General features: G+C 43.7%; 1 protein-coding gene across 2 annotated transcripts; it reads left to right on the forward strand.

Moving 5' to 3' along the window:
* Positions 1–1847: 1847 nt before the first annotated feature.
* Positions 1848–9072, forward strand: ZNF396 (zinc finger protein 396). 2 transcript variants are annotated; one of them, XM_019740790.2, is made up of 4 exons: positions 1848–1992; positions 3975–4469; positions 4727–4889; positions 7120–9072. In XM_019740790.2, exons 2-4 carry the CDS (start codon positions 4050–4052, stop codon positions 7590–7592), a joined length of 1056 nt encoding a protein of 351 aa, XP_019596349.2. In that variant the 5' UTR covers positions 1848–1992; positions 3975–4049; the 3' UTR covers positions 7593–9072. The 2 variants fall into 2 exon arrangements, with proteins under 2 accessions (XP_019596349.2, XP_019596351.2); XM_019740792.2 differs by lacking the exon at positions 1848–1992 and adding an exon at positions 2011–2496.
* Positions 9073–11550: the final 2478 nt, after the last annotated feature.

Genomic DNA, 11550 nt, shown 5'->3' on the forward strand with positions numbered 1-11550 from the left:
AAGCACCAGCCTCCCTGAATCTGCCTTCATCCTCGCTCCCTCTGCATTAGTTCAGACCTCCATCCATTACAGACTGGATCCTCGCAATAGCTTCAAAGCTGGTCACCTTGCCTTAAGTTTTGTCTCCCATCAAACCCGTCCTTCTTGCTGCCATCAGAGAATTCTATCTGAATTACAGATATGCTTGTGCCACTTACTCAAGACCCTGCTTAATATTTTAGTTCACAGCCATTCACCCAGCCAAATCTTTTAAAACTAGACTCTTGTTTACGTCTTCATTCTCGTCCTCAGCCACTCAAGGCTTGCCGTCTCTCAATCCAGCAAACTAAACATTCTACACTGATCCCTCAGCTAGAAATGCATCAACACTCAGTTTCCCCCATCACCTCCAATTCCAACCTATCCACCCCTATCACCAACACCTCTCTTTCTTTGGGCTTTTATAGCATCCTGCAGACAGCTCTATCAGATTATCTGCTACTTTGTTTAGAATAGTCAATTTATACACCCTCTTCCTTAATTAATCTATCAGTTCCTAAAGAGCAAGTATCTTACATTTGAATTCTCCGTGTTTACCATGCATCTGGTATATAGCAGGTGCTAACTCTACTGGGACCCTGTCCCTGCTAATTTCTTTCCAATCTACCCTCAAACATTAATAAAAAGCAAACAAACAAAAAACCTGCCCTTTAATCTCATTGTGAAATTTTTATAAGCTATCTTTTACATTTGCTCCTTTTTTAAAAAAAACTTTAGTTTCTTGGATCTGGCTATTTGGTGGATCAGAATCCATGAATTCACCTCTTGCCAAATCCTATGGCTTTTCACAGTTCCTTATTCTCCTTGCAGCTTTCAACTGCAGTCCATTTTCTCCTTAAACCACCTTCTAAGATTTCACACCATTGCCATCACTGCCCTTGAAGAATTGTTTCCATTCCTCATTGTCTTGAATCATTTAACCTACCATCAATGTAAACACATTCCTTCTGCAATTTGTGTTAGCACTTGCCTCAGCAACGTGTCTTATACAGTGAAAGCTCCTGGTGAAGTAAGAATTTCTTCAAATTTAATGTCATCGTAAGTTCATTAAGATGCAAGATTCTCCCCTAAACCCCTAGGTCTAGTATAGATGGACTAAACCAGCCCTTTTTCTTATCACTTCAGACTCCAGTACTAACATACTTTTTTTTGGGGGGGTCATACCAGAAGAGTTTTTTCTTGTTAGTATTGTTTATTAATTAGCAAGTGGTTTTCAAGCATCTCCGTCCTCTCCCTATCTAATTCCTCACTTCCCTCTACATTTCCAAGAGTCCCTGGGGAACGTGGGTGGAGAAGGAAGACAATATCTGACTGTGGCCTTTAGCTCATTTAGCCTCAAATTTATTTTTAAATTTTCTTAAGAGTCTGAGGAAATATATACCTATATATTAGTCCCAAAATATGCGTGAGCAGGTTCTCACGTTTTGAAAGGGCCTTAGGTTCTCTTGTGAAAACATGGGGGGCGGGGCGAGGGTTAAACCTGTTACTTAAAACTTCTAGACGTACTTGGAGCATACCCCACCTCAGTAGCAGGGATGGTAGGTACTACAGGGAAGTTGTGCTTAGCGGTAGCAAGCGCAGGAGTCTCCCCTCTCTGTGACCACGGGCAAGTCACGGAATCCTTGGTTTTATTTCCGGTGAAATAGGAATAGCCTTACTGGGTGACTGAAAGACTAAGGTTAACAACGTAAGTAAAGATTCTCCGAGAACTAACAATGCTGGTTTATTTGAAGCTGACGCGGAACAGGTGGATGCCCATTTATCGAGGTTATCCCCTTCCCCTAGCTCAGGAGCTGCCTCTCCGAAAGCCGGAGGTGGCGGCAGTTCGTCTCCTTGGCAACCGCTGTCGTCCCAGGCCCCGCCCCCAACACGCCGCGAGGACCGGAAGCAGCTTCCAGCCAGGCGCTTCCCGGGCTTCTCCCAGACACGGCGGTCATCTTTCCCGGCCCCGAGGTGAGAGCCGAGACCTCTTCTCCGCCCCTAGGCCAAGGGGAGAAGCGTCCGTCACCGCGGGGGTGCGGCTCCGCTTGGTGACAGCCCTCCCCTCCTTCCGCGCACCCCCTCTTTATTTGCCCGCTCCCCGCCCGGCGTTGCTCCGCGGTCCCCACCTGGTCCTCGCACATCTCTGCCTCTCACCGCACGTCCGCGCAGCCCCTCCCCTTGTCCTCCCTCGCGGCGCCTGCCCCTCGGCGGAACCCACTCCCATCCCCCCCCCCCCCCCGCGCGCTTAGCAGCTTCCGCACACCCTCCCCTGAGGGCCGCACGCCTCCTGCGGTCTCGCGGAGTTTGGACCCTGCCGGGCAGGGGGGCGGCGCGGTCGTGGGGCCCGGCGGGGGGCTACTGTTAGGGGTCCGTGGGTCAGCAGCCATCCCCGAGGGGTTTCGAAGTGAGTCGGTTCTCTCCTCAAAGAGACCCCGGATCCGGAGCTCTGGGCGAAGCCTCCCCTGCAGGAACCCGGTTCGTTACAGGCCCTCGTGGGGAATGTTGGGGGTATAGTTCCCCGGTCTCTTGTGTAAAGCTGAGCGCAACTGTGGAGACTGTACAGGTTCGGCGGCTACTATCTCTCCTGAGACTTCCAGAGGTTGCTTTTCCTTAGGGGCGCTCAATGTAACGCCCCAGAAAGCACTAAACTCCTGACCTCAACTCTTCCCGCTTCCCCCCCCCCCCCCCACGTCTCGAGACTATTCCCGCCCAGGGTCTGCTGCTGCTTTGAGCTTGAACTCCTGCCTCCAGCCTCTTGACCACGCAGCATGGTGGATAAGTTTGGACGGCCGGGGTTTAGACCCCAGCCAGCCCGGATTTCTCATCTACAACGTGGGGATGAAAATAACTGTACAGGGCTTTTGTGAGGATTTAAATGAGTTTCTGTTTAAGGTGCTCAGAACAGTGCTTGGCACATGTTAAATCCTCTGCGTCAGCTGTTATCATTTGCAGGGTATCACATCACTGTATAAGTTGTATGAAGCCACACGCTTTGCTCAGGTCCCCACTGTATCTTCAGTGCCTAGAACAGTACTTGGTGAAGTGGGGGAAAAATAGGCTACATAAAGGAAAAATAGGGGCATGTATAAGAGTTGTTAGTTATCATTTAACTGCTGACTAATTAAAATGGTACGCAGTAAACTGTTATTCTAAGAAAAGTGTCTTTCCACCCACTTCCTGCAAACAAGCTAATGATACTTGGAGAAATTGCTGCCTTTGTACATCATTATGTTGCTGGTAGCATTGTGAATTGATAGTCTTTTCTGTAATTTATTTGACAATTCATAGCAAGATAGAATTTGCCACTCTCCTTTGGCCTCAATACCGTAAGACCTTGGGACATTCTTGAAGAAAATAATTTGAAAGGAAAAAAGTAGTCTATTCATGAAGCTGTGCCTCCCACCATTATTTATAATAGTAAAAATTAGAAACAACCTAATGTTCTCCAATAGAGTTAAGTAAATAACATAGATGTTATGAATGGGAAGTGGAAGTAAGTATGAAAAAATGGAAATACATTAAGATGGAGGAATTTGCTATTACCTTTGTTTAATGGTTCCTTTAATGTCAAAATAATGTTTTTAAAATTAGTAAACATTGAAAAAAAATCCACACAAAAATACTTCTCTCAGACTTTCTTAGAGCTCTTAGCAGCAGGCTAGAAAAAATTAATTGGTTTCCCAATTTCTATGTTCCAGGAGCTCCTATGCAATCCTGGCTGGTCTCTTATTGTGATATTTGGCTTCATGGGCATGATTTTCAGAATAATTGGGAATTACTCACACGTATAAATTAATGGCTCGTAGCTTTTTTATTCTCTTACAGAAGGAAGTATTCTTTGAAAGCATGGTTTACGTTAAGATTAAGAGCAGTACTTTCTTGTTTCTAATCTTGGTTGTATTGTTCTAAGAAATGTTTGTCTTGTTCCACTTATTTCTTTAATCATATTTAAGGAGTATCCATCCATAAGGAGAGCTTTGCCTTCTTGAAAATTAAAGCCTAGTGGTTCTGAGCTATTCCCAGTCCAAATGTCTGCAAAATTGAAACAGTCATCATCACTGCTTTCACAAACTTCAGAAGAGCCTGACAGCATTCTGGTAGTGAAGATGGAAAAGACAAAGGAGGCCTATAATCTGGAATCCAGCCTCCACTGGAGAAGCTACTATTGCCCAGAGACTTTCCGCCAGCGGTTTAGGCAGTTTGGCTACCAGGAGTCACCTGGGCCCCGGGAGGCTCTGAACCGGCTCCGGGAGCTTTGCTGTCAGTGGCTGAGGCCCGAGGTGTACACCAAGAAGCAGATCCTGGAGTTGTTGGTGCTGGAGCAGTTCCTGGCCATCCTGCCAAAGGAGCTGCAGGCCTGGCTGCGAGAGCACCGACCAGAGAATGGAGAGGAAGCTGTGACTATGCTGGAGGAGCTGGAAAAAGAGCTTGATGGACCTGCTGAGCAGGTAAGAGGGCATCTGTGAGAATGAGTGACCAGGCTGAGTTAGGACGTCTAGCATATCATTGTGGGTAGAGCTCTCAAATCATACTTCCACTCGGCACAGTTGGTTGTGCAGCGGGGTGAAATGTTCTCCCAGCTGTGCCAGAAAGTAGAACATGGCTCTGCTCTTTTTCCTCCCTTTTCCTGTGCCCCAGGATATTGTCTACATAGTTTCTTCTCTCTTACTTTGTCCTGAAATCCCAATCTGATTCCCTTTGTCAGCCTCAGGTAACCTGTTTCCAGGTCTCTGGACAAAATGAGGACATGCTTGCAGAGAAGCTAGCACCTTGGGAAATCACTACGGAGTCACCAAGTAGCCAGCTCAATCCTGTGAAGCAGCAGCTACAGTGTACATCCATGGAGCTTCAGTCCTCAAGACAAAACGGTGAGGGGCAGGATTTAGTTCATGGTGTGGGGCAAAGGTGGCCTCTCAGCCCACTATATGCATCTTGGCTGCTTTTTGCAAAAGGTCTCAAATCACCCCTCCTGCTTCCTCTTCATTGTAGGAACTTCCACCACTATATGCCGTGCTAATGAACATTCTCAGTGTTTTGTTGTTTCTCGTAGATTCTTATAAAATCTGCAGATTTTAAAAATTCTTGACATCATCTCCATCAGGGTTTTCAAACTTTTTTAAACAGCATGACCCTTTTCTCAAATGAAATTTTATGTGGACTTCCAATATATGAAACAGACAAAAACACAGGTACTCTGAAGCAGGAGCAAGTAGTCTCAGCCCACAAGAGCTCCAACTCGGCTTTGTTCCCACCTCTTTTATTTTCAGGAGTCCCTGAGGCCCTTCTGAAGGACCCCAAGGTCACTAGTCTAAAGACCACTGCTCTACATCATCATTTTCTGTGTAACTTCTTGCTCAGTTAGTGGTGGGATCTAGTATCAAAATTGCCATATTGCTGCTAAGATGACTTTGCTCTCTTGCAGTGCTTTGCATATACATTTCTCTGCTCCCTGCCATTTTAAACTAGTCTCTGTTGCTCTTTGCTTCACTTTTTACAGGAGCACTCCAAAATGGCTGGCATAGCAATCTGTTCTTCCACTGCAGATACTAAAATAATAATAATAATAAATATAATAATAAGTGCTATGGGGAAACCATGAAGCAGAATAAGGGGGATACATGAAGTGGGGACAGGGTCTTATTAAATAGAATGATGGAGAAGACCTGTTTGATGAAGTGACATTTGAGCAGAGTCCCTCCTAGGTGATCATCCTGGATAAAATGGGAGGTAGAGATGAAGAGGGAAACCCCAGTTAAAGGAAGCTCCTCCCCCTCCCCTTCTATATTCCAGGGGCGGCTGATCGGCTAAGCAAAAATAATTTTTTCAAGGGGATTTGAAAGGAAACTACAGGTAAAACAAAGAGTATTTAAGAATTTAGAGAGACATTTAGAAAAGATTTCTCACTCTTACTTGACAAGTATATGCTTCCAGGAGGTTTGTTCTGGGCACTTACCATCTCCAGTCTAGCGATTGCCTTGGCTTCCCTAGGTGAAGTGTCTTTTCACACTCCATTAGGATGGGGCTGGAAACCACCCCAGGCTCAGTGGCTTTGTGTGGTGATGACCAAAGAAGTGATCTGCGACAAAGCCAGGTCCTGGGTTCTTGTTGGCAAGAACCATGTTCTGCCTGGGACTATCCTCACAGAGGCCTTTCCTACATTTCTTTTAGATACATAGAAATTTGAAACCAAAAGCCCAGGATCTTGCAATTCAAGGCAGAAAGAACCAGAATCATGATAGGCTAACGAAACCATTTCTTAAGGCTGCTCGCTACAAGATTTCTGTGGTACAGTCATGTCTTATCAAAGCTTCTGCAGATGACCTTGGTCTCCATGCTAACAAGTGCTAACTTACCAAGAATTTGATAATAGAGACTAGACATTGAGATCACTTTGGAATTTGAGCTATAAAAATGAATTTGAGACAAAATCCTTACCATTAATAAGATGATTTCTATTTAAATAGTGCCATTCCACTAGTACTGTAAAATACATATAAAAGCAGAGGTTTTTCATAGATGGACACTCTACTACCCTTCATCTCTTGAGATGTCAGTTATCCTAGTCTATATTTCCCTCCAACATTCCCCCTTTTTTTTTGCCTAACTTGTATTTTCTGACCTTATTTTCCATATTCTTTTTTGACTATTGGCTTTCTTTATCTCCTTTCTTTGCTTAATTATTGATTCATTTATCATTATTAAACTTGTTGATTGACACTCTTATTATTACTGCCACATTTGAGTTCTCTTGCAGTTGCTCCTCTGCTTCTTTAATAATTGCTCTTCTTTTAGGCCGTTCTTTTCTTCCAGACTTTCCTCAGTCTCTGACATATCTTTTTACCCCTACTCACCAGTCTACTGTTTGCGTAAAGGTTTTTAGCTTTCTATTTGACTGCCTCCTCAGACTATAAACCTTAATCTTTTGCCTTATGATCTTCTCGGCATTTTTGGTCTTTCCCATCCTCCACATCGTGATGCTGTTTTACAAACATGCTAGCTAATAAATAATTCATATATATTTCATTTGGATTAGACTATATTTCTTTCTTTCTTTCTGAGCAGAACTGGTGACATTTGCTTTTCTGTGTATTATTTCAGATAAAGACATCAGAACTATAAATGTGAAATCAGCTTCAAGGCAAAAGACTTCTTCAGGCACAGAACTGCATTACGATGTTCCCAACACTGTTCATATGAATACTTCTCCCAGTTTCACATCTAGAGGAACCTGTGAACAAGATGGCAGGTTTGAAAGAAGACATAGAAATCCTTCTCGAAAAAAACAACACAAGTGTGATGAATGTGGCAAAACCTTTAGTCGGAGCACAGCCGTTATCCTACATCAGAGAATCCACAGTGGAGAGAAGCCATATGCATGTGATGTGTGTGCAAAGGCTTTCAGCCGAAATGCAGCCCTGATTCAGCATCGAAGAATCCACACTGGGGAAAAACCCTACAAGTGTCCTGAATGTGGGAAAGCCTTTAGTAAGAACTCAAATCTTTTTAGACATAGGAAAAGTCACACTCGGGGCGGCCGGTTGGCTCAGTTGGTTAGAGTGCAGTGCTCATAACACCAGTGCTCAGTTGCTTAGAGTGCTGGTTTGGTTCCCACATGGGCCAGTGAGCTACACCCTCCACAACTAGACTGAAAACAGTGACTTGACTTGGAGCTGATGGGTCTTGGAAAAACACACTGTTCCCCAACATTCCCCCATAAAAAATAGAAAAAAGAAAAAGTCACACTAGAGGAAAAAGTCCCATCAGTATCGTGAGGGAATCAAACCATTTACTCAGAACTTTTTCAAGAGAGGAAGAAGACACGAAGCACAAACACCTTCTTAGTATTGATTAGTGGTTTTAATGGGCACCAGTTTCCTTTCAAAAGTCATAAAAGCCACAGGAAAGAATATGGACTCTTATGTCAGCATTACTTGCCTTTCTGCTTACCAATACAGTGTCAGTTCAGATGTTTGAGGTGCTAAAGCTTAATTCAGATTTCCATCCTTAGGGTAGCTCTTGAAAAGACATTCTCAGATATGTTCTACTATTTCTACTGTTAACACAAATAATGAAATAGTACAGTTGACCCTTGGACAACATGGGTTTGAACTGCACTGTCCACTTACATGCAGATATTTTTCAATAAATATACAGTGTGCCCTCTGTATCCATGGGTTTCCCATCCCCATGGGAATGGATTCAACCAACTGCAGATGAAAGAAAATATTGAAAACAATATTTTCTTGCCAAGTGAAAGCAGTTTATTGTGAGGCAGTCCATGGCACAGGCAGAGTGGAGGATGCTCTTAGGCAAGAGACATCCCTGACCCTCCTTACGACTATGGTTTTTATTAAGCTTTTTAATATGGGAATAAGGAGAAGGCATATTATTCTCGAAAGGATGGGTTTTCCCAGGAATTTGGAATACACTCCTTTTTTGTCCTTAGGTGGTCCTCTCCAGAAGTGTCATGGCACTGTTGGGTGTGACATTTAGCATGGAGATGTATTACAACTATAGTTTAATGTGGCTGGAGGTTACTCGGAGGTGAATCTTGTTATTTTGGTCTTGGCTGGTTCTGGCTGGTTTCCTTGTTTCATCTTGATTTACTGACCGTTTTTTTGTTGATTGGCTGTTAATGGTTTTTCTTGGAGGCCCTGTCCCAGCCCTATCTCATTCCCCCCTTAGCGATTTTACTCCCATATTCTTTATGGGAGATTGAGGGGCAATCATCCATCTTCTGAAGCTGCTTCATAGCTGGCTAGGGACATTGACCCTGCCTGGCATGGGAGTGAAAATTTCTGGATACCTGACTCAGGTCCCAGGGGCAGGATCTCTCGGATGGTGTCTTCAACCAGGATGGGTCAGAAACCTTGCATGAGCATCATCTTTACATGGAATAGTTGTAATCTGGAAGATGCAAACTTTATAAAATGTAAAATATGCAGGGTCAAATACTAGAATGCAGATTACAAGTGTCACTACAATGTGCAACAGGGTCAAGAGATATCTGAACCAATAAGTAAGGGTATTAAAGATCTCTCCTAAGAATGATGTTTTGAGTCCATCTGTCTTTTCTAAAATTTCTATATTGTTTTTCAGGATCTAGATGTTTTCTTCTGTCCAGAGGTATTGACATAAAAACAGCATTCCTCCCCAAGCGTAGCACAGGTCCCACCTTCTACAGTGAGGACGTCAAGGGCCCTCCTGTTTTGTAACGCAAGGGAGTTAAGGGATTTTGTTGTGCATCAAAGATAATAACTGGCCTGCCATGATTGTTGGATAATGATGGATGTATTTCAAATGGATTGTTCTACCAGAGTGATAACCGAAAACCAAAAGAGTCCACAGAACATGGTGTGGCCTATTCCCCCATGAGAGAGAATGGGGTTATCGGTAGCCAGGATTCTGAAGTTGAGAACCTTGAAAACAATATTACCAGTCTGAAGATTCAGAGCACCAACTGGATGCATTGTTCTGTGCCATTTTATGTAAGGGACTTGAGCATCTGCAGAGTTTGGCATTGGGGGATGGCGGGGTTCCTAGAATCAATCCCCCTCAAATATGGAGGGACAACTACATTCCTTTTTAGACAAGTACATTTTCCCTGTTGAGAAGGAATGTGTGAGTTACTCAGTATAAAATAGACATTCTCTTCCATTTCATATCTTGAGTATTAGAGTTCTCAGACCAAAGATTAACACTTTAAAAAATTTTTCCCATTTTGTTTTCTGTTACCAGATTCAAAATATGAGTATAGGATAGAGGAGGCCCAAAAGACTATGTAACTCAAGATCTAGGCTAAAAAGTCCTGGCTCATTGTTAGGAGGCAGTGAGTAAAGGGACTTAATCTCATGAAAACTCACAAGAGCCTACACATTACTCCTGTGTTGGAAAAAATAATCTTCAGAATGTAACTTCATTCACATCTTAATGTGAAAACATTAAGATGGGGCTGGCCCTGTTGCTCAAGTGGTTGGAGCACCGTGCAGGTTGCCGGTTCAATTCTCACATGGACCAGTGAGCTGCGCCCTTTACAGCTAAGACTGAACAACAGCTCTCCCTGGAGCTGGGCTGCGTGAGGGGCCAGAGGTTGGCGTGGGCTGCTGTGCCGCTGTGAGTGGCTGGTGGCCAGCATGAGTGGCTGGCAGCCATTGTGGGCTGCTGTGTGCTGCTGTGGGCTACCGTGTGCTGCCCTGAGAGGCAGGTAGCCAGCAAGAGCTGCTGTGGGCTGCTGTGAGTGGCCAACCAACGACTGGCGACCGACTACCTGGGGGCGGGGGGAGCGCAAGGCTCATAATACCAGCATGGGCCAGGGAGCTGTGTCCTATATGACTAGACTGAGAAATAATGGCTTGAAGTGGAGGGGTGGGGGAGGAAGGGCAGAAGAAGAGGGGAAAAACATTAAGATGACTCTACATGTCTTCAGGGGGTGGTCTAAACATAAGGAATGTTCTAATAAATAGGGCTGTCTATGAGTGCTTTATGTAAGATTGATGATCATCTTCATACAAAGGAAAAGGGGAGCTGAAGAAAAGACTGTCCAAGCCAGACTGACTGATGTGACACATGTTGACAAGTGTGGCATGTAACGCGTACCACAGCTTCCCTGGAAAAGGAAACCCTTAACAGCTGATTACTATCCTTCAGGGTTCTTCCTGGCCCCTTTTCTGGCAGAAATCAGCTGTGAACATGTTTCAAGCATCATAAGACAGCCTTTTAGGGCTTTATGCAGTCTTAGTAAGACAAGTTTCTAGACAAAGCTGTCACAAAGTAATACCCTGGATTTTGATGCTCTTGTACTAATAGGGAAATCACTAAAGTCAATTTAGAGTCCACCAAAGTTTTACCCATATTTAATTCAATCAGTCCCTGTTTAAATACAGAACATTTGATTTGTATGTTATTAAAGTTATTATGACAGTATACAACATAATGTTCCCTTTTCCAGGGATTCTTGCTAAGAGTATGTATTACAAGACACATGTATTACTGTGTTTCCCGGGGTGCCACAGTTACGCAGCACGGACTCACAAGTGAAAGTCCTGGAAGGAGAAGAGAAGAGGCTCATAGTGAACTTCATTGTCTGCATCAGTTCCTCACGAATTGTAAGCATTTCATTATCAGAAAATCCTACCACATCTAGTGCTTAGGGTAACATCAGCAACAAATGTGGGATTACTGTGCTCTGCTTAGTATATTGATAGATATAAAATTAGTAGGGGGAGAAGTCAATGCAAATTTTAATTATAGACTTTTTTGATAGTGATTATATTTTATAGTTCTAGGGAACATGACTACTGGGTTTGGTATATTTTCCATTATTAAAAATGTAGCAGTCTTTATTAGGGTTCATTCCCTGTAAAGGGAGGAATAAGCCATCTATTAAAGCAACAGAAATGCCTCAGAGATATGTGTATTGTGAATTACTGCTTAGTTATAGAAACAGAGTTTCTTAGGTACTATGTGAATAAAATGGCAATCTAAATCAAGTATTCTGAGGGCATTGTCCATCTTCTCTTGGTGATGCCA

The sequence above is a fragment of the Rhinolophus sinicus genome, linkage group LG09 (genome assembly GCF_036562045.2).
Source record: "Rhinolophus sinicus isolate RSC01 linkage group LG09, ASM3656204v1, whole genome shotgun sequence".
Classification (NCBI taxonomy): domain Eukaryota; kingdom Metazoa; phylum Chordata; class Mammalia; order Chiroptera; family Rhinolophidae; genus Rhinolophus; species Rhinolophus sinicus.

Bases quoted from the DNA above. Each gene is read 5' to 3' on its own strand.
- ZNF396 (XM_019740790.2), top strand. From the start codon at position 4,050: ATGTCTGCAAAATTGAAACAGTCATCATCACTGCTTTCACAAACTTCA. The intron at 4,470-4,726 runs GTAAGAGGGCAT...TCCCTTTGTCAG, and splicing joins TTGATGGACCTGCTGAGCAG to CCTCAGGTAACCTGTTTCCA. The intron at 4,890-7,119 runs GTGAGGGGCAGG...GTATTATTTCAG, and splicing joins TCAGTCCTCAAGACAAAACG to ATAAAGACATCAGAACTATA.